General features: G+C 40.2%; 1 protein-coding gene across 1 annotated transcript in view; it reads right to left on the reverse strand.

Annotated features, from left to right (window-relative positions):
• LOC122802390 (E3 ubiquitin-protein ligase listerin-like) overlaps positions 1-27,629 on the reverse strand; it is a 1,831,112-nt gene that overhangs the window by 1,200,715 nt on the left and 602,768 nt on the right. Inside the window, exon 10 of the mRNA XM_044072016.1 lies at positions 8,924-9,113. Within this exon, the coding sequence (XP_043927951.1) occupies positions 8,924-9,113 (190 nt within the window). The remainder of the gene's footprint in view (positions 1-8,923; positions 9,114-27,629) is intronic.

Raw genomic sequence — 27,629 nt, forward strand, 5'->3', positions numbered from 1 at the left:
TTCATTTATGGCATATATATATATATATATATATATATATATATATATATATATATATATATATATATAGAGAGAGAGAGAGGAACAACTTATCTATGATCTACTCCATACTCTATATCTGACTGAAATGGATATTTGGTGTCGTTATCTTGACGACTGTTGGTTAGTTTGGAAAGCTGATGTTGCTTATCTACAGGAGTTTATCGACTATATTAACAGTAATAAATGGGGTATTCAGTTTACGTGTAATCATATGAATCAAATTACATTTCAAAATGTTCTGGTAACAAGGAATACAGATGATACATTGGATACCCAAGTATTCCGTAAATATTCTCAATATAATTCATTGTTACATGCTTCTAGTTATCATCCACCCCATATTATACGCAATATCCCGAAGTCACAATTCCTTAGACTTAAGCGCATTTGCTCCGATCCCAATAAATATGAACACTTTAGGCAGGATATGGTACAAAGATTCAAAACCCGGGGATACAAGCCATGTACAGTCACCATGGCCTGTTGGGAGGTTTTATCATTAGATCGGAATGAACTCAAGGCATATAAGGATAATACCTCCCAGGACTCACCACCGATTAGGTTGATAACGTATGGATGGAACACACATATACTTACTCAAGTAGTTTAGCAGAACTGGAACATTCTTATGTCAGATGACAGACTGGCCAATATGCTCCAAGAAAGATGCCTTTTTGGATATAGAAGGGGCAAAACATTAGGGTCCCATTTCAACCTTTACAAACATGGGACAGCCAACTCCACAATATTACATTAGTCCAGTTACCAGGGGGATTTCTATTTGGCTGTTTCCTATGTGGACATTGCGTTCATTGTGCTAGAATAGATAAAAGCAAACAATTTAGTAGCCGGAACACTGGCAGGGTTTTTGACACAAGATTTTTCGCAAATTGTTGCAGTGAATGGGTAATTTATTTAGCAACCTGCTCGTGTGTCTGGCTTTTTATGTTGGTCAGACGTCCAGACCAGTCAAATATCGCATTGGCGAACACTTGAGTGACATCAAGCACAAAAGAAGTAGTAATGCTGTTTACAAGCATGTATTAACACATCCAACTGCAACCTTCAGATTTACAGTTATTGACATTATACAAGGTGATAAAGGAAATAAGATTGGCTGGCATACTATACTGAATCAGAAAGAAAAAAGATGGATAATTAGACTAGGTGGTTTGTTTCCACCAGGGCTCAATGAGCAATTATGACCAGCCAATCAACTAGAGTTGCTCTCCTCTGAGGAAGGCATTGTTACTACTGCTGAAACTGGTCTGTTTTTTTGCCATTTTATGGATTAAATTCTTGCCTCTTAACCACGTTGTGCTGGTTCTTTTCTTTTTGACTACTTTCTATCATCCATCAGGGTTACTTCATGGTATGGAAGTCCCTCCATCCTTTTTCAGGGATTCCTCAACCTCCTCTAGAGCAACTTCTCATCTCCCAGAGGTTCTAGGGTCCCTGGTGAACCAAAGAACCACTCAACCTGTCCCCCTTCCAAAGTAGGAAAGGGTGTTTATTCCGGGATGTCCCTAGTTCCTCGAAATGAGGGCACTTGGAGATCTATTCTGGATCTCTCCCTGCTCAACACTTTTCTCAAGATCCCTTATTTTCAAATGCTTACTCTTCAAACCCTGTTTCCTGTTTTACTACCCCAGACTTTTCTGGATCTGAAAGATGCTTACCTTCATATTCCTATTCATTCTCTTTTCAGGAAGTTTTTATGTTTCTCTATTTCTTCCTTTCATTTTCAGTTCTCTGCTTTGCCCTTTGGCCTATATACTGTTCCGAGGGTATTCACAAAATGCCTAGCTCCTGTGATTACTTTCTGCAGGCTCCAAGACATTCCGATTTTTCCTTATCTAGATTACCTTTGCTTCAGATGCCTTCGTCCAGTTGCCTAATACAGGATCTAGAGTTCACCCCCTCTCTTCTTCAAAGTCTGTGGTTCATTATCAACTTCCAAAAGTCTGTCCTGACTCCCTCTCAGGATCAAGGGCATCTGGGATGTAGGATTCAGACAGTGTTGACCTCTCTTCCACATCCAAAAGTTTTGTCATTGACAGCCTTCTTTCAGGCTCTTCTCCCACTGACTCCCATGCCAGCCAGGGAGTTTTCTTGGGCAATGGGATTCATGGCCTCTTCTATTCCAATGCTCTCTATTGCCAAATTGCATATGCAGAAGCTTCAAGTAGTACATCAATTCAGTTTGGCTGTAGCACTGTCACCCTCTGGATTTCAGTGTACTTATCCTTCCCTGTCTAAAGAACGAATCTGAGTGATGGATTCAGCAGTTTGCTCTCAATCCAGGTCTGCCCTTTCAGCCTTCAGTCCCTTCTCAAGAACTGTTTACCAATGCCTCAGGCATGGGGGGGCTTCTTTTGGACACCTTTAAGTTGCAGGGTCTCTGTGCCCCCCCCCAATAAGAAGTCAGACCATATCACCATCAAGGAGATGACAGTTCTGATTCTGACCCTTGAAGCTTTTCTCTCCATGTTCTCTCTAGGCACCTTGAAAGTGTACATAGACAACACTACAGTGATGTGGTATGCCAACAAGCAGGGAGGCACAAAATCCTATCTCCTCTGCAGAATAGCTCTTCGGGCTTTGGAGGTGGCTCTCAGTTATCAGTTTACTCTTCAGCCACTACACATTCCTTCAGACCACAATCTAGTGGCAGACTCTCTGAGCAGGTCCATAACACAGGCTAATGAATAGATGCTTCACAGAGATCTGTTTCTGGACATTGTCCATCAGTGGGGTACTGCTCAGGTAGATCTTTCTGCCTCCTCTCTGAAAAGGCAGTTTCCTTTCTTCTGTTCCAGACTGCCGTTCCATCTGGCGTGGAAGATGGGCGTCCTTTCTTTTCCTTGGTAGGGGATGTTTCTTTATGCTTTCCTTCCTTTTCAAAAGTCCTGCAGAAGATTCATCTAGACTCCCCCCAGACATCTTGCTAGTGACTCCCTTTTGGACAAGACAGCACTGGTCCCCCTCTTAATGCCTCTGACCAGGCCAATCACCACAAGCTACCTCACAAGTTGGATCTCTTCATACAGAACAAGGGGTCCCCTCAGTCATCCTCTCTTGTCCACTCTTCAACTGACACAGAGTGACAGGGTGTTGATCCCTTTCAGGCACCTCTTTTCTGAGGATGTGCTCAGGGTTTTACAGGAAACAAGGAAACCCTCAACCAGGAAATCTTATATGGCCAAATGGAAAAGATATTCTGTCTGGTGCCATGCTCGTAACTAAGACCCTTTTTCATTGGTGGTCCTTTTGGTCCTGTCTTATTTGTGTGAGTTGCTCCAGTCTGGCCTGGCCTATTTTTCTGTGAAAGCCCATTTATCAGCCACTTCTGCTCATCTTCCCTTGAATCCAGCTCTGGCTTCTCGTTTTGATGTCAATTTCTTAAATGTGCCCTGCATATTATGCCACCAAGGAAACCTTTTCCTCCTCCTTGGGACCTTAATTTTGTTTTGGAAAAATTGACTCAGGCTCCTTCTAAGCCTGCAGATTCTGCATCTTTGCAACACTGTACCAGGAAGACTGTTTCGTTGCTGGCCGTTACTTCTGCTTGGATGGTTTCTGAGCCCCAGGCTCTTATGGCTATTCCTCCTTGTTTCGGTTTTCACAGAGACAGGGTGTCCCTTTGTACTAATCCTTCTTTTATTCCCAAGGTAGTTAAATGAGTTATCCCTGAATCAGTTGGTATAACTCTGTTCCGTTTCTGCTAGTGAGAGGGTCCTCCATACCTCAATTTGTACAGACAAGCTCAGGTACTATTTGGATAAAACTAAAGTCACTGGTAAGTCTAATCAAGTTTTTTTCCTTTCATCCCAGGATACTGGGTTTGGCTGTTTCTAAGTAAACCATCTCCTCCTGGACATCAAAGGACATTTTATTTTGTTATACTTTTCATAGCAAATCTCCATCTACCTCTGTTAGAGCTCATTCCATTAAGAATGTTGCCTCTTCCGGTAACTTCTTCAAGGGACTGGACACCAATTCCATCTTTGAAGCTGCTACTTGGTCTTCGATGCATACCTTTACTAAGCATTATACATTGCATATGGTTTCCAAGGCCAGAGCAGGTTTTGCTAGAACCATTTTATATGGGTTTGTTGTAGGCTCTTCTTAGCCTTCCACCTCTCATTCTGTTACATGAGCTTTTTTACTCCCCCTTTTGTTTACAGTGATATAGAAGGACATAGTACATTTATGTAAAATCTTACCATAACAGTAGATGTCTTCCACTTCACTGTTGCAGTATTCGCTCTCTCCCTCCCTTCAACACCCTCTTGTTATGGTTTTTGTTTTAGATTCCCTTCTGGTTGAGGGTTTCTCCTTTTTCTTCAACATTATTTTTTCCTTCTGGATGTGCACGGACTCCTTTTGTCCTATGGAGACTGTTCTCTTCTGGGGCAATTCAGCTCTGGATAGCTGCATCCGTATGTCCCTTTTATGCCCTATGTTCTGTGTGAGGAGCACAGGTGCAATGTACAGTGTATACAAGATCATTAGGCTGTGCCACAATGGCTAAGCATTGGGAAGCCCTGGGTTGGAGATCCCATCTGTTTAGAATAATCCAATAGTGAAGAGGACGACATCTACTGTCATGGTAAGATTTTACACAACTGTACTTTCTCCATTTCTGTTTTGTAAATCAGAGATGTATATGAACAAATAACACAGGTCCTATCAATCTGATAATGTTTCTGAATACTAGCAGTGTATGTGACTTTTGTTACACACATAAATCTTCTTAATCTGCAGTCTTGCAAGTGTGTTTTTAGTTTTTGTGTTCCTTCAGTTTGCCTGCCTCTTCCTAAGTTTTCTGGATCCAACTCTGAATTCCAGAAGTCAACTCCATGGCTGAAAATTCATACTGTCACCCCTAATGTCAGTTTCATCTGTTTTTAAGGAATCCTGTTCAACTATGAGCTAGGCCCATTCCTTAATGCACTCATTAGTGGCATTAGTCCAACAACCACCTCCACTTGTTGATCTCAATGATTTTTTACCACTATCGAACAACTTTAGTCTCCACCTTCCTTAACTACACTTCCCTACACTTATATTCTATCCCACCTTCACAACATACAACCTACACATTTACACTACTGCATCATGAGTGGCCCTTCAGTGTTATACCACCTTCAATTTCCGCACTCCTATATCCCACTTATATTTTTAATCTATTTCAGTTTATCCATCTGTACAACCTCCATCTTCAGTTACCCCTTCCTTAACTTCAGTCACCCCTTCTTCTCTACTTCTACACACACACACATTTTCAATCATCCCCTCACTTCTACTCCTTCTCCAACCCCATACAACCAACTCACTCTCATCTTTTTCACTTACCATCTTCCTCTCCTTATGACCACCACTGGCATTCCTTCTCTACTTATTAATCTTTACTTTTCTACTCTCTCATTCCTCACACAAATCTTACTCTTCCCATTCTGGGCCACCAATTTCAATCTACTGTAACACAATATTCCCCTCTACTCCACTATCTACTTCACACCAAATCTGAATCAATTATTCGTCCCATAACAACCCTTATCAATAGTAAACGTTTATCAGAAGTTCTATCTAATTCCCAACTCTCCAAAGTCTTCAAACGCCTATACAAAACTCCTCAAATATCTATTTAAATTTAACCCAGTTGCCTTTATACTCTTCTTCTTAGAGCCAATATTGAGTGAAACCCTAGCCCAGCAAAGATCATCCCCAGTCCCATATCCCTAAACACCAACTCCATTTCCTATGCCCTACTACAAAGCAAGTAATACCATCAAAACTAGACCAGATCAGTGCATTTCTTTCCCTTCACTGTGCAAATCTTGTAGCTATTACAGAATCCAGGTTTAAAAATAACAATCCCAATATTCAATACTTCTTCTCTGATTGTAATTATATCTGTGATGCCAGATATGGTATCAGGACAGCGGTGGCGCACTACTCCTATAAAAGTCCCATCTTAAGATTAGGACACCTGCATATGCTAATGTATCTTCTGACTGAGGTCCTGATTACTTATAAAATTCCTTTTATTTCAGACAAGCCAGTCCTTACTTCTGTAAAATACCTTCAACCTCCCTCCTCTCTTAAAAAAAAATCCAGAACCCTCATTCTCAACATTTTGTCTTCTTCTTACAAAACCAGAGACACAGTACTTCTTTGCAACACCAATTTTAACTTCTGACACCTCATCTACAGACATTCTTGAGTTTCCACCTGACATTGATCTTTTGCATCTCAAAAAGCTTATCTATCCCAATCCACATACAAAAAACATTTATCTCTTTTAGATCTTTTAATAACCAAGTTGGACGTTTCTTTCCAAGCCATTCATCCCCTCCCTTTATTCAGTGATCAATATCACTGTCCCATCATCTTCAAAATTAACATACTATCCCTAATTTAGCCAGAGGGACTGATCTATTTCAGACCAAAATCATTAACTAACATCATTAAGTAAAAATGTCATCTCACCACCTTTGAATGGCCACCTACACTAAATCACACACTCATATCCTCATCCAATTTTAGGACAAATGATTTTCTTTAATATCTAGGCTATTCAAACATAAAAATAATTGGGCAAGTTAAAAAAAAACAAAAACAAAAAACAAAGATCTTCTTCACCTAACAAAAGGATTCTGGCAATTTTGGGAATAAATCCCATTCCCTGAGACAAGCAAATTTTTCACATCTTCCCAGGAAGACACTAGACTGCATAAGGTCAACCATTTCATATCCAAACAACCTTCTTTTCTAAAAAGACAAAACAGCTATGAAACAATGTAAACATTCTCTTTGGCTGCATATCTACTTACAGCAAGACCTCCCCTGATACCCTTCACTGCACTCAAGGCCAACTCTCCAACACTGACGTCCTTGACAAATTCAGTACCCTCCCATCACTACTCCATGGTCTTGCACCTTCTCCATCCCACTCTCCTTTCTTCCCTCCCCACCCCCCCTTTTAATTTGAAAATCAAAACTTTCCATGATCAAATTCTCCTAAAGTACTACCATATCTTACATCCCCGCTTCATCTTCTACTGTAAGAATGTCATTACCATCCCTACACTGCATATCCACAATTTCTCCATTATTCAAAACATAATGCTCAACATTTGGAAAGGTGTAGACTCAGTCCAAAGAAATTCAATATTGCCAATGCTTGTAATTTACTCCCATTTCTACACTACCAAAATCAGGTAAATCAGTTAAAAATCATCTATATAGAACTTTCAAATTACAATTAATAACACTGTCTTTTATCCACAAAAAACATGCATTCTGGACAAACTGAAGTACTATGACTGCTCTATGGTCCCTAATGAGAATCTAATAAACACAGATTAAATGCAACCTCTACAGCACACTACCCCATTCTTGCAGACCACACAATCCTACTTAACTATATGACAGAAACGGATAACAGCTTTCTCCTAGTTCCCGGAATTTCTAATCAGCAGGTTCTTTAGAGTCAAAACTGGTTCTTTATGTCTCTACCTGGTAAGTACCTATGAACCCATGAACTTTGCGAATCTCACCTCTACCTCTTAAGAGACCTGTGCTCCAACCCAAAACTCTCAGCTCTGCTTACGGAGTGTCTTCACAGACAAGATAAATGCAACTGCTTCCACTCAGGTCAAATCATATATACTTACCTACTCCTCTCACTTTCTACCTTTCCTCTTTATTCCTTCTACTTCCTCTCCCCACAATTATGCCACCTTCCTATTTTTAGTGCAAATATGTTATACTGCTTTCACTAACTTTGTGACTTTTTTCCTACTGAAAGTTTTGCTTAAATAATTAACACTATAAATGAAAAACTAGAAAAATACATGCTTGACAGTTTTCTGTCTGGGTCTCATGTCTCTAGGAGTCAATCTGAAACAGAAATGTGTGTGTGTGTGTGTGTGTGTGTGTGTGTGTGTGTGTGTGTGTGTGTGTGTGTATGTATATATATATGTTTTTGAGATATATATATATATATATTTTTTTTTTACGAACACTGATGATCAAGTAAAGTACAAAATGGCAGAAAACCACTAACCAGGTGATAAAGAGTCATTGAGTCACTCACTCTCTTCAAAGAAAAAATGGAATAAACTAACCTTGAAACTATAAAGGAGACAGTCTACAAAATGAGTTGAACAGTGACAAAAAATATTGAACGTTTTTACAAAAAAAAAAAAAAAAAAAAAAAAAAAAAAGGTAAAATTGTGAAGTAGCCTGGGGCTTTGTTACATGATACAATCATCTTTAGACTTGACAAAGGAGATACACAGAGGTTCCTTCTTCACACAGAATTACAGGTAAAGGGAGAAAGAGCCAAGTGGCCTGGGAAAGTTTTAGATAAATGACTGTTTTAAGTCATGCCAACCTTAGTTCTACATTTTCAAGAAGATGGAACTACCCATCTGAAATTTTGTTTTTCACAGTTTTTCTGTGTGATCATCCTTTAAATACAGTGCAGAGATGACCAACAGTTTCTTAATGGTAGAAAAACTGAGAAGAGTAAATGCCAACAGTGGTGGTACTGTGAACTCAAGCTTGTGGAGAGGGTAGAGTGATCAGAAAAATGGCTAGTCCGAATTTGAATGCTTTGCTTGGCTAGAAAACCTGTACATTATGGATTACTGGCTAAAAGACTCCAAGTTACAATGGAGTAGCAAAATATCACATAGTTGAGGCCACAAAAAAGAAAAAAACACTTAGTTTGAAGATTTTGAACTAATAACAATTTTTTTAACAAAACTGACACGGTATAGGTAAATTACTCAAATCCACACACACAATCAATAAAATCCATTAGTTGTCAACCAAGAACAACAAAATTATTATTTGAAAAAGTACTTACCATTTTTACCATGTTGAGACAAAACCAAACTAAGCAGGGTCCAGCTGTCTGAATGACATTTATGTGGTGCAGGATTCTGCTCTAGACCTATGAAGCACAGTTCATCAGCTAAAAGCACAAGTTGCTCTCCCAGCACTTCTCCTTTCAGCCAGTCTGATACTTGGCAATACTTGGCTGGCTCAGCATGTGCCTAGGGATTAAAATAATGAAGACAGTTAAACTACAAGTTTAGGTGAGTTTATAGTTATATATCTCTTAATTAAGATTTTGGACATAGAAATGCCAAGTGGTCACAGTCATTAATACACTACTTAGAGTTAATCGCAATATAACAACATTTTTGTCCATAGCAAGAAAGCAAAATATACATATTTATATACACATTGCACTTGATTAGTTCACATATTTCTGTTGCTGGAACTGTTTCGAAAGCATTTTACTACAATTGCATTACTTTGTTTTCTAACTAACTGTGACTGAACCCCCCACACACACACACACACACACACACACAGCTCCTGTTGTGGTTTTAAAGCCAGTATCTCTGTTGTTGACCATCCCTTACTACAAACTGTCTTCAGAAACTCATCCTAACCTTATTTTATATGCTTATATTAGTGAGCGACAGAAAATCAAACTGTGAAGTTCCTCCCATTTACAATCCTAAAGCTTGAGTTACCCTGTCTTTCATGTCTTCCTGCTTACTTAGCGTTTAGTGCATTACCTATAATTATACAATGACTTCTCATTACTAGTATTAAAAAACATACACTCTGATTGGACAACCCAACTAGCATGGCAATGTAAATCGAGCATATACCAACAGAAAAAAGTCCAGATGCTGAAGAACCACTGACAGGCCAGACTTTTCCACTGGTATATGCTATTGAGGAAAGAGCAAAATACAAGAAAAAATCAAGTACATTCTGCATTACTAAAGGAATTAGAATGTACTCAATTTTTCCATATATTTCTGCGGAACCCCCTCCTAAAATCTCAGCAGACTCTTATTACCTCTCAACTGTTCAGATTTTTGCAGAATGACCAGATTTTAGCCTCAAAGTTTTCATCTCATCCTCATTTAAAAAAAATGTTGATTTCTGGCAAGCCACTGGGGAGTGAAATCAAATGACAGATATTTGAGAATTAGGCTTCATATCCTCTAACCGCGGTGGTGGTGCTGCAGTAGCTTTGTCGCCTCACAGTAAGACGCTGTCCGGTTCAATTCTCAGCTAGAGCGTCTTCTGCGTAGAGACATGCGTGAATGGGCGTACCTTCGTTGAAGGTTGTGCGTTAGGGCTGGTAACTCGGCATGTAAAAATCAACTACCAATCATTAGCGGACCGGAGTTCCGCTGTGGCGACCCCTAACTGGGAAAAGCTGAAAGACACAACAACAACAAGGCTTCATATCCTCTAGGAAATGCACACTAACACAAAACCTCTCAATTCAGGTAACTTTTTAAGTTTATAAGACCAAAAAAATCTGTCTCTGGTTTTGGATCTTGATCCCCCACCCCAATTATGCTGGGCTTTGTTCAGCATTAAGAGTTGCAGGGAAAAAAACACAACAGAGATTTTTTTTTTCTTCATTGTTCCTCTTGAACAGCACTGATATACTGTGTAAACATGGGAACATAAGCCCATACAAATGAGCAGTACATCAGCAAACATGGAAGAACATGCTGTAACACTACAGCGCTGTTATGCAAAGACAATTTAAGAAAGGTAAGCAATTGCTTTCTTAAATAAATGTCACTGTATAATATCAATAACCTCCTCCTTAGTGTAGGTAGTGTTGTATTTACCCACAGCTGGCTTTGTCTGATCACTCGCACTTCACTCTTGTGATCAAACCGCATCAACAGTGGGAAATCCAGCATTACCCACACCCAGTCTTGGGTTACTGCTTAAGTACTAACCCCTTTATTCCATATGACTTTTGAAATTTGCAACATTTTGGATCACTGAACCTCCTTTAGTACGGTTACTGTATTCTACCATCTATGCATTCATCCCTTGCTGTATTCACTTTACTCACCGTACATATCTAATCACTGGACACACTGAAAAGACAATTTGCTAGTCTCACCGCTGATGCCAACCTTTAAGCACAATGTTTCATAAATAATGAACATTCTCACCACTAACAATTTCATCTGTGAGACGTGTAACTATAAAAATATTGTGGAGGATTCCCTCTCAGCTAAAAACTTGCCCTTGAGCTTCATACAGTTCTAACACAATCCTTCAAACACTGGGAATGTAAAAAAAAATCACTGCCAAAGTCTCTTAGAAATAAATATCAAGTCTCAGCAAAACTCAGGCCACTCATACAACACATGCATACCTACCATAAGGAGTCACTCTGGGAAAAACACTCCAAATTTACCACTCTAAACCACAAAAGCAAAAGACATGCTTTAGTGATAGGTGAATGTACTGTCAGACAAACTGAGTCATCACTCACAAGGCTGGAAAAGGAAATGGTTACAGTTAGCCATCTTCCAGGTGTCAGGATTTCTGGTAATTACAAGGGCCCTAAGGACTGTATCACCTGATAGATAAGATTATGACATGGTAATGGCCCACTTGAGAGTGAAGGACTTGAGAAGTAAAACCCTGAGGGACATGCTGAGAGATGTCACAACTTTTCATGCAGGTTACAAATGGAGGAAAGATACTGGTCTTCAGAGGAATCGTTCCTTCACTACGAATGATGCTTACATACAAAGAACACATACTTGGTTTCAATATTTTATTAAAACAGCCAGGTCATTCCAAAAGAATTTATTATGTGTCAGCATGGGACAAGATGCTCAGCTGTGTAGCTTGCATCGCTAAGGACTGCCTGCTCCTCTCATTCCAAGGCTACCACATTTTTTTTAGGCTGACAGACATTCCAACATAGCTAGAAATGAATTATATTAATTTATTTATTTATTTACATTTGGTAACCAGGTAATGTCCGAATGGGCTAACATAAAAGCCAGTTTTCAGCGGAGACCCGGGGAGAAAAGCTCTCAAAAAATAACAAATTTACAATATTTATACATAGGTATTGCAAGTTACAGTATTACAAAGATTTCTATGAAAGTTTACATAAAAAATATAGTAAGGTGTAAAATCAAGTTTATACAAGGTTCAAAGAGTCGCACTTCAAGCCATAAAAAAACAGTCAAATGTAATATCAACAAAACAACTGAAACAGACAATACTGAGATACATAAGTGGGGTAACACAGTAGACAGGAAGTCTGTATGCTTAACCAGGGGTAGTACAGGAGCATAGCCAGTGACAGGAGAAATAATTTGTAAGGAGCCGTTTGAAACTATGAGTATTAGTTACAGATAGTAAATGCTGGGGAAGGGAATTCCAAGTTTTGGCTATGGAGTAGCTGTATAAAGAATCACCATAAGCGTTGTGCATTTTGACAACGCTGAGCAAGTTTTTCTCAGCAGACCTGAATGAGGTAAGGTTGGAATAGGGTTGTACGAGGTTAGATAAGGCTGGGCAATAGTCAAGGTTATGAATAACAGAGTGGGCTACTATTAGTTGGTTTAGGGCTAGTAAGCTTGGGAGTTCAATCCAGTTTAGTTTTTGAAGGACTACACAATGGTGAGCTCTATGGGGAAAGTTATTGGCAAATTTGGGAATTTTATTATAGCAAGCTTCTAGGCTATTCAGATCAGATTTTTGAAGACTTGTGAACAATAGAGAAGGGTGGATAGTAGATGAGTTCTGGCAGTAGCTATTCTAGCATGGTAAGAAAGATATGGTTTGGCCCTGTATAGAGCACCTAATTTTGTGTGGACTTTTTTGATTGTTGAAGCGATGTGTCTGTCAATTTTTAAGTTACAGTCTGGGGTAACACAGAGGAGTCTGGTATATTTGACAGGTTTGACTTTTGTACCATCAGAGGCAAAGACAGAGAGATGCTTTTGTTGGTTTTTATAGGAGGAATTAGAAAATATTATAAGTTTAGTCTTGTTTGGATTTAGGATCAGTTGGTGGTCTGAGAGGTATTTTTCAATGTTATTAAGGGCAGTCTAAGACTTTTGCTTGGAGTTCATTTATTGAGGGGGGAGAGTAAATAAGGGAAGTATCATCTACACACTGAATGATAGAGGCAGGTGATGCTGCAGTTTCGAGATCACTGGTAAAGACAATAAAGAGAAGTGGGCCTAAGATGGAGCCTTGAGGGATGCCTACAGAGATGGGCAAAAGAGGAGATATTTTCCCTTAAGGTGGCTTGTTTATGGCTGGAGAGGTAGCTATTGAACCACTGAAGTGTATTAGAGCTGAAATTGAAAGAGGCAAGTTTGTTTATGAGTATTTGATGGGATACAGTGTCAAAGGCTTTTGACATATCAAGGAAGGTGGCAGAGACAATATGGTTATTGTTTTTGAGCTGGTTAACAGTATTGGTGAAACTTAATAGGGCAGTGTTAGTGCTGTGTTTAGGGCGGAAGCCATGCTGAGTAGAAGATAGTAGGTTATGTGTTAGAAGGTGGTCTGGAGTCTGTTTGTGTAGTCCTTTTTCTAAGATTTTGGCAAGTGAAGAAAGTATAGCTATAGGCGTATGGTTAGAAAGGTCAGTAGAGGGACCTCCTTTGTGAAGGGGTATGACATGAGATATTTTCCAAAGCAGTGGGACGTACCATTCAGAGATAGACTGGTTAACAAGAATAGATATAGGACAGGAGATAGATTTAGCAGCAAGTTTAAGAAATTCATCAGGTAACTAATCTGCAGCAGGAGTAAATGGTTTTATTTTGTTTAGGATGTTTTGAATGCAATTAGTTGGGACTAAAGTAAGAGAGAAAGGAGGAGTATTGGGGTCAGCAGGGGGGGGTAAGGAAAGTGTGGAACTGACTTTATTTAGCAATGAGGTGATGGAGGCAATAAAGTGGGTAATGAATTGTATAGCTATCCAGTCAGTGGTGCCATTAGTTGCTGGGGGGGGGGGGGGGTTGGTTTTCCTGGGTTTAGGAGGAAGTTGACTGACTGACAGAATTTTTGAGGGTTGTTTTGGAATTTTTGTTGACATGACTGTCCGGGCCACAAGCTGCAGAGAGGATGAAAAAAAAAATAAGCAGTAAAAAAAGTTTTGTATGGAGGAGAAAAAAGGAGTTGAGAAAGGTATGTAAAGTCAAAGGCGTACTGCCCAGACAGAGCTGTATCTGATAAGGGGAGAAAGTACAAGTTGTTATACAGAACAGAGTAATGCCAGAGCGCTGTAGAAAAGAGAAGAAAGAGAAAAAGAAAACAGGAGGTTACGGGGAGTAAAGGCTATACCGAAAGAGTCAAGCAAGTGGATAGACATGTGAACAAAGAAGGGGGTTTGGGGTGAAAAGATGCTAGATGAAAAGATAGCAACAGAAAAAAAATGTGGGTGGGTGGACTGTGGGTGTCTGAAAAGAGTAGGGGAGGTGGAATTAAAAGGACAGGTGAAAAAAATACTGGGTAAACAGGCTATGGGGAAAGTGATATTTAGTGAAGTGAGGATGGCTGGCATCCCAAAACACAGCACACATCCGTCCGAGGTAGGGGCCTATTACAGAGTACAGAAAATATTTCTAGTGCACTACTAGTATCCAGGTGGCCATAACTGAATAAACATATACGTTTTTGATTCTTTGTTGATAGATGGTAGAATAGGTAGAAATCGCAACTGATACGAGGCACTGCCACACTATATTACAGATGTCTGGCCTCGCAGGGAAGATTGCTGCCACCAGGGTGAGAGCTTTGGGCCTGTAAGGGGAAAAAGGAGATAAAGGAATTATGTGGGAAATGTTGCTTCTATATTAATGACTGATAATAGATTCAGGAATAAATGATAATAACAAGTTTAGGAGTGACAAAATGAGAGAAAAAAATACTAGGCAAAAAGAGCAAACATAAGTTGTGTAAAAATGAGAATACAACATATGCCACAGAATGCAGAGTACTATTAATGGAATGAACAAACGTGCTTCTTTGGTCCATGTTGATACTAGCAACAAAAAGCCACGGAAGAAATAGGAGGGTTCAAACAAGGAGATAAATAGCTAGACTCCCACTCTTGTCCTAAATGCGTGCATACTGCAATCTAAAATACCAAAACAATACAGCGTAATTGTGAATTTACCGGACAAAAAGCCAGGTTTTGGGGATAAAAAGCCAAAATACTATCACTACCAACAGCCAGACTCACACTCATGTCAAAACGAAAGGTGGTCTTGCACAGCATGAATAAAAAAAAAACGTATGCAAATATACTTCACTCTGTAGTGCCTAAACAGTGTGGCATTATTGTGAATTTACTAGACAAAAAGCCAGTTTTGGGGATAAAAAGCTTGAAATACTACCAACACTTGTATCCAAGAAAGGGCAATTGAGGTGGTTTTCCTCAACTTCAGAAGTCTAAACAATGAATTGACAAATTTTAACAAGGCATTCCTGCATTTGGAAAACATTTGTGTCTGCATAGTTACTAAAAGTGAGCTACCACCAACTCAGGCAGATGATGCCTAGGTTTAACAGCTCATGCAAAAGATTATTTCGCCTTCCCCACTGAACTCTGACTACAAAGCTGTAAACAACTTTAAACTTCCAAAAGCCGCAACAGCAACCCCAATGCATTTGAAGACTACGAAAGTGCCAACCTCAGCCTATGCTATCATGAAATATCAAAATTCACTTCTGACTGCACCACCCTTGATACAGCAAATTCTTCATCCAGTTAGAAAAATGTGTAGAGCTAGCAGTCCCTACCACAACAGAGTATCATGGGAAATTAAAAAATAATACCCTTTGGCTGTCATCTGCCATAAATAAACTTTACAACAAAAGAACAAAACTCTCTACATTCTATAGCAGATCCAAAACTTTTTTTCTCAAGGAAAACATCAAAAGCATTACAAAAAAAATGAAGACCACTATGAAGTCCACAAAAGAAGCCCATCAACTTAGGCTGGTCTCTGAAGTCAGAGATAATTCTGATGCATTCTTTAGCTATGTTGATAAAATAAAAGTTATGTATTCACCATAGCTACACATCTGTGTTGTCCATTTTCATTCTTCCTCAATAGATGGGTATCGGATCTAACTTAGTTACTTTTCTTCCAGACTCCTAATTATAATGTCCCTTTTACTACTTCACCTCAGACTGAGTTTGCTGTCACTATAACCTACCCAAGTAAAAGTGATACAACAAGAGAAAGAATAGCATAGGGGCTCAAACAGGAACAGTGGTTCCAAAACACAAGTTTCATCAGGTCCCTCCCAAAGAGAAGGTGAGGGGATTGGAGGGAAGGGAGATGAGTAAAAATGAAAATGGACAGCACAGATGCATAGTTATGGTGAGCAGATAACCTTTATATCTGATGGTGTCATTTTCACTTATTCCTCAACAGATGGGACAGAGTCCCCAGCTACAATAACCCAGGGTGGCCATCATGGAAAGATGTTCCTGAATACCGCAGAACCAAAGGCAGCCCTGTTTCTGGAGATCATGCCCAACTTGTAATGAACAATAAAAGTACAAGGACTGGACCAAGTGGCTGCAGCACAAATATCAATGGAACGGCTGGCTTAGAAGGTGGCAGACGTGGCAATAGATGTAGTACAGTAAGCTTTTGGGCATCTTGTCAAAGGTAATCCTTTCATGGAATAAAAATAAGAAATACAATCTGAAATCCATTGAGCTAGAGTGACTTTACAAACAGGCTTTCCAAATTTGTTACAGGCAAAGGAAAAGTACAGTTGTGTACACTTACCATAAATGTAGATGTTCGAGTGTATTCACTGTTGCAGTCATTACATTTGGGGTAATCTGCTGGCAGGTTGCCCTCAGTCAGCCTGAATTCCAAAGTCTTGGGTCCTGCGTCAGTTGCTGTCTTCTCTTCCATGACGTCAGGTTGTCAGGGGTATAAAACATGCAGCTGACGCCATTTTCTTTAGTTTTTCTTGCCCCTGATGTCAGGTGCCCCCAAAAAGGTAGCAATATTATATATATATATATATATATATATATATATATATATATATATATATATATATATATACATGCATCAATATAAACTTTACCTTCATCTACAAGCCAATACACCACATAGGTTGTAGAAGACAGAGAAGGAAAGATAAACTGTAGAATAACAGGGGGATGGCGGGAGGGTAACCTGGACTTCTACAGTGAATACACTCGAACATCTACATTTATGGTAAGTGTACACAACTGTACTATGTTCTTTGTGTTTCACTGTTGCAGACATTACATTTGGGTAGAATCCCAAAGCTTTGGTTGGGAGGCTGGAGCTAAACAGCATTAGGTGCGGCTATAAGGCCCTGCAGCACTGCAGTGGCAAAGCCTGCCCTGGACTTAGAGTAGAGATGCAAATGGTAATGCTTTGTAAAGGTGTGAACAGAACTCCAAGTAGCAGCCTCCAGAATGTCTTTGGTTGGTACTCCTCTGAGAAAGGCTGCTGAAGTAGCTGAAGCTCTGGTGGAATGAGACCTAATGCCCTTGGGCACAGGTTTACCATGGTGTAAGTAGCAGAAATGGATGCAGTGGCTTATCCACTTTGAAATTGTCTGCTTTGAGATAGCCTTTCCTTCTGATCCTGCAGCATATGTCACTAGTAATTGCTCAGTTTTTCTTAGAGCTTTTGTCCTGTTCAAGTAGAATCTTAGCTGTCTGTGTATGTCCAAGGCATGCAGAATTCTCTCTCCTTTGTTCTGCGGATTTGGATAAAAAGTTGGCAAATGAATTGTTTAGTTAAGAGCCACACTGGAAACCACCTTAGGCATAAAAGTAGGATTTGTCCTCAGGGACACCCTGTCCAGGTAAAATATGATAAAATGCTCTACAGCCATGAGGGCCTGTAGCTCTGAAACTCTTCTTGCTGAAGTAATTGCTAGTAACAGAGCTGTCTTCCATGATAAGAGCTTTATATCAGCAGTAGCGGCTGATTCAAATGGAGGCAGGGTGAGCTTTTCCAACACATAATTGAGGTCCCATGCAGGTAATGGTGATCTTCTAGGAGGCCTTAGGTTTTTGGCTCCTCTAAGATACTGCTTTAGTAAAGGATGAGAAAAGATTGATGGCTCTGTATTGTAATGAGCCGAAATGGCAGAGGCATGGATTTTGATAGATGAGAAAGATAGGCCTTTTGTCAAGCATCTCAGTTAAGTATTGTAATATCTGAGGAATATGTGGTTCTGCTGTATCAGTTCCTTGTGCTTGATTCCAAGCACAGAAACTCTTCCATTTGTCAGCATAAGATTTTCTAGTACTAGGCCTTCTGGCTTCCAAAATGACATCCATCACAGATTTACTGAGAGGTGTCATTCGTATTATTACATGATTAGCCATGCTGCCAGGTTCAGAGTCTGTAGTTGATTGTGCAGGATCTGATTGTTTTGCTGGGACAGTAGTTGTGGTCTTTGAGGCAAGGTCCAAGCTGGATATTGAGACAAGTTCCATAGGATTGGGTACCAGTATCGGTGGGACCAGTCTGGGGCAATTAATAATCATCTTTGGCTTCTCTTGTCTGACTTTTAGGAGGACCTTGGGTAGAAGAGGCAGAGGAGGAAAGGCATAAACTGACAGGTTTTTCCAACTGAAGGATAGGGCGTCCACTTTCCATGCTTGTCTGTGATAAGTCCTTGTGCAGAATCTTTTCAATTGATAATTTTGAGGAGAGGCAAATAGATCTATGTCTGGGCACTCCCATTTCTCTGTTATGCTGAATACTTGTGGATTTAGTTTCCACTCATGAGGATCCATAAGGTTTCTGCTTAAATCGTCTGCCAGAGTGTTCTGTTTTCCTGGCAGGAATTGAGCTTGAAGATTTATCTGGTAGGTCAAAGCTGTGTCTCACAATGCCATGGCTAATTTGCAATGGGGGTATGAGTGTGTGCCCCCTTGTTTGTTTATGTACCACATGACTGTGGTGTTGTCCGTCTTTATCAGTAGTTGTCCTGGATGAAGTAAGTCCTCGAAGGCTGTTAGGGCATTTTGAACAGCTAGCATCTCTTTCTGGTTGATATGTAGATGCATTTGATTTGGTGCCCATATGCCCTGAATGCATCTTCCTGCCATGTGGGCCCCCAGGCATAATCTGATGAGTCTGTTGTTAAGGTTTGGCTGGCAGGGGTTGAGTGAAGGGCCGTCCCATATTTTGGTGACAGGCCTTTGCCCACCATAGAAACTCTTGATGCAGGCAGGGGATGAGAGGAATCATTGTTTCCCAGACTGTGTGAATGTTGACTCCATAAACTTTTTAGGTACCACTGAAGTTTCCTAATATGCCTTCTTGCATATGGAATTAGTAGGCTGCAGGATGCCATGAAGCCCAGAGCCTGCAGAATTTGTTTTGCAGAAGACTGGGTTTTTGTTGCCATCAGTTTGAAGTAAGTAGTCAGTTGCCTTTGTTTGTCTGGCGTGAGGTAAGCCATCTGAGCAGTTGTATGCAAGCGTGCACCCAGGAATGTAAACTTTTGAGAGGGTACCAGTTGTGATTTATTTTCGTTTATTGTGTACCTTAGGCATGCTAGAAGCCTTTTCACAAACGCCAGGTGTCGTAGAAGAGTGTCCTTGTTCTCTGCTTGAATGAGACAATCGTCCAAGTAAGGATATATTTCAATACTTCTTTGTCTGCAAAAAGCAATTACTGGTGCCAGGCACTTTGTAAAGACCCTGGGCGCAGTAGATAAGCCAAAGGGCAGTGCAGAGAATTGGTAATGCATTAAGCCAGCCTTGAATCTGAGGTATCTACTACACGGTTGTCTTATTGGGACATGCAGGTATGCCTCTTTTAAGTCTAAAGTCACCACCCAAGTATTTTTGCCCAGCATGGGCATAAGCTGTTGTAAAGTGAGCATTTTGAATTTTTAAATGTCCAGGTATGTGTTCAAAATCGATAAATCCAGTATTGGCCGCCAGGCCTTGTCCTTTCTGGGTACCAAGAACAGTCTTGAGTAAAAAACTTGTCCTTTTTCCTGTTCTGGTACTGTCTGAATGGCCCCCATATCCATGAGGGACGTAACCTGTTTCTGTGCCTCTGCCCATTGGTTTATTGGCAGGTCTGGCCAACCATTTGCCATTGGCAGAGTGTGGAAATGGAATCTGTATCCCTGTGATACGATGTTCAGTACCCACTTGTCCTGGGTTATTAACTGCCAATTTCGAGCAAAAAGTGCTAATTTTCCCCCTGTGGGTGCTGCCAAAAGATAAGTGCTTGGTGTAGGCAGAGGGAAGTCATTGGGATTGCATTCTGTAGGTTTGCGCTTTATCTCCTCCAGATTTGGAGGTGGATGCGCCCCACTGCTTTGACCTGTATGAGTCTGGAGCCTGGTACCTGGAACCCTTAGGACGTCTGGATTTGCCACTTTGAGCTGTGTCTGACACAGGAAAGGACCAATTTTTTGTAGGCCAGTGGCTACTGAATCTAGGTGGCTGCACTTGTAAGAAATCTTTAACAGTTTGCATAGACTTAGCTTTGTCTTCCATTTTCTTTAAAACCTCTTCTGCCTTAATACCAAACAGAGAATCATGCTGTAAAGGTGCATTTAGCAATTTAGCTTTAACGTGATCAGGCAAATTTTGTTCCTTTAACCAAGCATGCCTCCTAATCACAGAGCCAGTAACTGTGGCCCTGCAGGAGGCCTCTAAAGAATCAAAACCACATTGCAAAGTATGCTTTCCAACTTGTTCAGCTGCTTGCAATAATTCCTGCAATTCCTTACTTTCTGCACATTCTGAAATCAACATAATTTTCTGTTTCAGCAATCCCATAACATGTTGTTGTTACTTAAGCATATGAAATTGACAGTTTAAGGCCCTAATTGCCAAGGTTGCAGATGTATAAACCTTTTTTTCTCCATCTGTCCAGCGCCCCTGAATCTCTGTTGGAGGGGGTAGGGTTTTTTGCTGTTGAGGCCTTAACTCCCTTTGGACCTTGTGAAATAGTTTCAGGATTAGCAGCAGGGTTTTTAAATAAAAATTTATGAGAGTCGGGGACCCTGCAATTCCCGTCAGGCTTACTGGGAGCCGGAGGTAAAGAGTCAGGGAACAGGCTTGACTCCGAAAAAACATCATCAACAATGTCTAACACAGGGGGAATGGCTAAAGGCTTGTGCTGAGGGAGAAGGAGGAAATCCCTGAGCCTCTTTTTTGATTCTGAGAAGTCTTGACTCTCCCAGTGAAAATGCTCCCTCAAAGTATGCAAGGTTTCTCCAAATGAATAATCCTCAGGAGGAGATGCAGATGGAATAGACTCCTCAGCATCAGAATCCTCATAGGGAGGTAAAGACAAATCCTGATCAGAAGAGGAATCAGAAGAAATAGAAACCTGATCTGAAGATTCATAGTCAGTGTCTTGCCTAGGCCTCTTATCTGGAGGGGGATGGGTACCCCTGATCAAGGTAATAAGGTCTTCAGCCATTTTGATCATCTGTTTTTAGGCATACAGGCCTGTGCACGTGACTCAGGTGTCATTATTTTTAGTTTTAGAAGGTGTCTTTGACTTTGGTTTTGCAGCTTTCGTTGGTTTGATATAAAAATGTTGAGGTCTGAATACACCCTCAGAAGCCAGTGCCTGCTCAGCGGCTCCGGACCCATCTGAGAGAGATACATCCGTTGGTTCAATACCTTGAGTATCTTGCGGCATGCCGGACTCCACATGGATGTCGGTAGAGGCCTGTGACTCGAAGGTAGCAGGTATCAGGGGCTGCGAAAGCGCCTCACTGAGTACCGGTGAACCGGCGACTGGCTTAGGAGAAGCTTCGTCGTCGGTTTTGGATCTCGACTGCCTTTCTCTGTCTTTTTCTTTGCGTTTTTTATGTACTCCGGTAGTCGGATTGCTATCCAACGACATCTCTGGGTAGTTAAATCTGTTTCCAAAATACTTAGATGCAAAAATATACCAACGCTTAATAGTGCGTTGGTTAAATCTAGCACAAAACTGACAGCCAGGCACGTTGTGATCAGGGCCTAGGCAAGGAATACAGTATAAATGGAAATCCTTATGAGGTATTTGCTTCCCACAAGTAATACAATTATTAACTTTTTCTGACATCGGTAAAAACCAAGAAAAAAGTTTCTTCAATGGAGTACTTAGCTTTATTGAAGACTTCGGTTCTGAAACTCAAACGCGAATATTTCAGTAGTCGGCCGACCGGCACTTGCGAAATGCTTCTGTTTCGGGCACCGCGCGGCAAGAAAGACTAAAGAAAATGTCGTCGGCTGCATGTTTTATACCCCTGACAACCTGACGTCAAGGAAGAGAAGACAGCATCCGACGCAGGACCCAAGACTTTGGAATTCAGGACGACTGAGGGCAACCCGCCAGCAGATTACCCCAAATGTAATGACTGCAACAGTGAAATATGAAGAACATCAAAGAGTTGGACAGTCTTCTGGAAATCTTTCATTCTACTAAAAAAAAAAAAAAAAAAAACAAAGCTATCAATGTACATCCAAAAGGTGAAGCGTGTATTACTCTACTGGCAAATTTATGACCTGACTGATGTTTATTTCAGAAACAGTCTTTGGTTGGAAAAATAGATTATAGACAATCAAATAAGGTGAATTTGAACAGAGTACTTGGAATTCAAAAACTCTCCTGGCAGAAGTAATGGCCACGAGTAAAATGGTTTTCCAAGAAAGAAAATTGAGGTCAGATTTAGCTGAAGGCTCAAAGGGAGGCTGAACTAAGCTTTGTAACAACTGTGAGATCCCAAGGTGCAGTAGGATCTTTAACTGGAGGTCTAAATAAAAATGTGCTTTTAAGGAATGCTTTACATAGTCTGGCTGAAGTTAGAAAAGTATAATCTCCAGTATGGTAATCAGAGATGGCTGCTAGTTGAACTTTGATGGTGGAAAACCTAGTGCCTCCTTATAAAATAGATGCGAGGAATGGGAGCAGTAAAGGGATCTAATTTTCTCTGTTGTGCCCAGTTGGAGAATATTTTTCATTTACTCTTGCACAGTTTTTCTTGGTTGCAGGTTTCTGGGAAGATATTAATATTTGGTGAACTTGCAGACCTTCCCACAGATGGATCAAATTTTGGAAGACCCCCAATCTACTTTTCATTCATGAAGGTCTGCCCTGGTCCTGCTCAGCTTGTCTGCCACACAGTTTTGTTCTGACAGAATGTAGGATGCCTGTGGAGTGAGCCTGTGCTGTGAAGCTATATTCAAAGCTAACATGGCTAGTCCACAAAGGGGGTATGACCTGGTTGTACATATGACTGTGGTACTGTATGTAACAAACCGAAGGGTCCCGAGGACCAAATATGGTTCAAAGAGTTGACTGCCTTGATCAGGCAAGCATCTTCCTTGATATTTATACGCATATATCTGTCCTTAGTGTCTCACACCCTCTATACTTTACTCCCTCCTGTCCCTCCCCAAGCAAAGTCTGAGGCAGCTGTGGTGACTGACTGCTTTAGAGTGGGGGGTGCATTTAAGGATATCTGTTGACAAACCCCAGCACTGGAATTTGAAAAGGTAAAGGGTGTTGGTGCTGGGACAAGAAATATTTCAGGTAATATTATATCTTTCTCATGTGGAATCTTGTCAGGGGTATCATGAGAATCACAGATGCCATCAGACCCCAAATCCTGGGGTATTCCCTTGGAGTGACTGAAATCTGAGTGGAAAACCTTAGAAATATACCTCAGTATAGATCTATTTTTCCTCTGGAAGAAAAACACTTTGAATTGAGGTGTCTAGCTGACATCCTAGGAACACAATCCTGCCTGAAGTAGTCAAAGAGTTTTTAATGTTTTCTTGGAGTCCCAGCTTATGTATGAAATCCCATCCAAGAGAGAAATTCCAGCCACTTAAAAAAAAAAAAAAAAATCTGCAAAGATAAGCAAGTCATCAAAATATGGAGAAATGTGGATACTTGTAACCTGCAATGGGCTACAACCAGAGTTAGACATTTTGTGAACACTCTTGTTGTAGTGGACAGTCCAAAGGGTACGGCAGAGAACTGGCACTGTTATCCAAACACACAAAAATCTTAAGAATATCTGAAGTCTGGATGAATATGGATGTGATGATAAGCACATTTTAAGTCTAGTGTTACCAGGAAATTTGAAGGAGGAATAGATAACAGGTTGAGAAATGACATCATTTTGAATTTGGGCATTATCATAAACAAGTTTAGGAAAGCAAGATCCAAAACTAGTCTCTAAGCATGTTCTTTCTCTGGCACTAGGAATATCCTTGAAATAAAACCCATCCCCACCTGGGAAGGAGGAACTGGTTCTATCACTCCTTGAAACAGCATCTGATGAAAACTAATGGAAAAAATAAGTCTGATATGGAGGATGAGAAATAACCCCCTGGAAAGGAAGTATTTAGTCCCACTGCCATCTGCAATCTTAATGAATGATTTTCAGAGTCCATTTGTCGGAAAATATCTGTTAACGAAGAAAGAAATGGAGATTCAGACTTTCTGAAGGCAAAAAGGGCCAGGGTGGGAGGGGATCACAAGGTCTCTTGAACAGTCATTCAGACATCTTTTTGGAACCTTCCTTCGCATTTTTTCTTAAATGTCTGTTTACCTGTATTATGCTCAGACTGTTCATTCCGTTTTTTGTGAGAATTATCTAAGGAGATAAAAAAATCCCTTGGAAATTTTTGGAAAAGGATGGCTGAAAACTCAGAGATTCCCTGGATCAGCTTTCCCCTTTCATCACACCTTTGATCAGCTTTGCAGCAGAAGGGTCAAACACTAAATCTCTATCCAAAGAATTTAAAATCTCATTTAAAAGTCATCTGGGAGGTTCTGAGAAATACTGCCATGCAAACCTCCTTAAACCAGTACTAGTGGCCATAGCCCTGGAAGAAGTATCAACAGAGTCATACGAACACTGTAAATAAAGAGTAGTGACTTGCGCAATGTAAGAACCTAAGTTAACGTAGATTTTTCCTGACAAGAAAAAACTACAACTAAAACATTCCTAGAAGTTTAACAATTAGTCAGAACAAAGTTTAACATACGAGTATGACAACTCAAAATTCTGAAAATCAAAGTTGCAGAACCATACACTTTTCTTCCATACTTATCAATAATCTCCTATTTTATCAGAGGGGGTAGGACTGGAATTAACTAAGTGTTTAACAGCTGAAGGATTAAGTAATGCTACAGCTGCTGGATCAGGTTTGCGAAGAGTGTATGCAAACTTAGAAGACTGAGGAATTTTATACATCATATCTGCCTTTTTAGGGGCAGCAGGCTAATTGTCAGGAAGATTATAGGTAGTAACAAACATTCTCCAAAGCTGAGAGAACTGGAGGAATAGGTGCAGGTTATAGAAATTCCTTCTGTAACAGTTCGTATTTATTTCTGAGCGACTGAGAAACCTCAAGTGTTCTCTCGACATTCTAGAAATAGTCCCAGCGAAAAGAACCGCCCACAGGGAGAGTCACAAACTGAGCTCTCCTCTGAACTGGAGTCAAAAATCTGAGTTGAAAAAATTGCATCTGTTCCTACATCCACCTGTCCAAATTCAGAATCCTGAATCTCTTCAGGAAAGGAGATATCATATCCCTCTTACTTTTACCAAAGACTACTTTACGAAATGGATCAACAGCCTGAATTAAACTCTGAACCAGTCCCAGTAAACTACGTGTGTCTAAGAAAATTTGGGAAGAAGTAGATACATGCTTAGTTTTTTTGTTTCTTTTTGACAGTAAACATGGTACCAACAGTGTTATTAATGGCAACAGCAGCTTCCCCAGGAATGGGCACAACATTCTGACTAAACAGGGAAGTCTTCCCTGTTCCCTCTCCCAAGACCAACAAGAGTGGCTCTCTTTTACCCACTGAGAGGTCCCAACAGCCACAGAGGATGTGGCTAACCCCCACTCCATGGCATTTGTAGGTTCTCCACCAAAGGGATCTGGGCTAAAGATGATGGTCTGCGGTACAACTAATGGCCACAACAGTCACCCACCTGCAGCTGAGGCAAACTGCCAGTCGGCTGTAATGGCAAAGGCTATTTGCTTAAGTTTTTTTTTGTGGCTGGAAGGACCGAAAGTTGGACTAACAGATTGTTCCATGGTAAAGCTGAAAATGTGCCTCTTTCCCAGGGAAGACAAGCAGCAACTGCTGGTAAAAAAATAAGTCTTTAAAAGTTATTTTTTCAGACACAATAAGAAACACTTTAAAACTCCTTGCCAGCCCCACAAAGTAAAATAAACGCAATTTCTCTACAGAAAAAAAAAAAAGGTTTTCAGTTACTTCAAACAGCTTTTAACCCAACAGGAAAAACAGCATTCCCGTTTAAAAGTGAAATACAGTCTCATGACAGTCCATTACAAATGCACACTCCTAGATATAAAATAACTTTCCTAAAGGGGAAATTTTAATAATGAACAAAAATATAGAATGGAAGCTTTTTTTCCCCAAAAGGAACTTATCTGCCAAGCAAACGAACAGCACAAGACAACGGTCAATCCTTGAAAGCCTCAGAAGAAAATACTTTTTAGTGGCAGTAAAGCTCTGAAAGCTGATACCCAAACCTTTCTTTTACACAGCTTAGTTTGAGCTGCCAGACAATACGGACATGTGGAAGGTGTCCTTAAGCTTTGGAAGCTGGCCATCTGTTATATCATCATTATCAAGATGTATGTGTGCTGAAGAAATATCATATTTTAACTTTCTTTTAACTTTAAAAGTTTTTAGCATTCATAACATTTATATACAGGTAGGTTGCAAAACTGTATTCGTTGGAATTTAGCTTAGGGGAAAGCTGTCCAGCCAGGAAATTTGTAGGTGTCAGGATGTGTGAACTTCCACTCAGGTTAGGTGTTAATAACTTAAGACTGTTGAGATACAAGACACCAGTGTAGACATCTCACAGGGATTCATCGAAGAGACCCAGGAAACTGTCACAGCCTGGAGACACAAGGTTCTAAAAGAAACTGCCTTGTTAACATCTTCTCACCAATTACTACATAAATGGTTATAACTAGGATGCAGCAGTAATCTGTAGAAAAAAAAGACTCTGGTTTGGGGGGATTCTAGCCCTACTAAAGTCTAGAGCACACAATAAACAGACAGCTTTACCAGACTGACTGTGATACAGGGATCCTTATAAAGGGATAAGATTAGGTTTCTGTTTCTTTTTTTAAAGCATGAGGAAAGACAACCAAAACTTAGACATATGAGCAAGGGGCACCTTAGATGAGCTTCACATTTTTGTCTTACTGGAAAATATTAAGAACTGGGAATAAAATATCTGGATCTTAGAAGCCTAACTGTATGATCACACCATACTTTCACAGGAGAACCCTGTGACACTAAGCAATTAAAAACAAAACTGACCAGCATTTTAATGGGGAGGTAGAACCCCATAAGCAATTAAAAATAAAACTAACCAGCATTTTAATAGGGAGGTAGAACCCCCTTGCAACTCCCAATGAGGGAATCTCTGTCTAACACCGAGTTCTAAAATATACTTATTTTAAGGTTACATTAATTTAGAGAAAATGGAAAATAATCTCCCTTTTCTAAGGATTGGTGTAACTTCTAAACAAGCTTTATGGAAAAGAGTTGGCAGGGGGCCTATTCAGCCTGGAGTAGTTACTACTGAGTAGGCAATCCTTAATATCCACTTCAAAGAACTCCTGTCTTCTGTATTTGAGCCAATACCTCCTAAAACATCAGAAAGAGAAACTTTTGTAAAAGCAACCTCTATTTTTC

Source organism: Protopterus annectens, chromosome 5.part0 (assembly GCF_019279795.1).
Source record: "Protopterus annectens isolate FY-2018-M chromosome 5.part0, PAN1.0, whole genome shotgun sequence".
In the NCBI taxonomy this organism is placed as follows: domain Eukaryota; kingdom Metazoa; phylum Chordata; order Ceratodontiformes; family Protopteridae; genus Protopterus; species Protopterus annectens.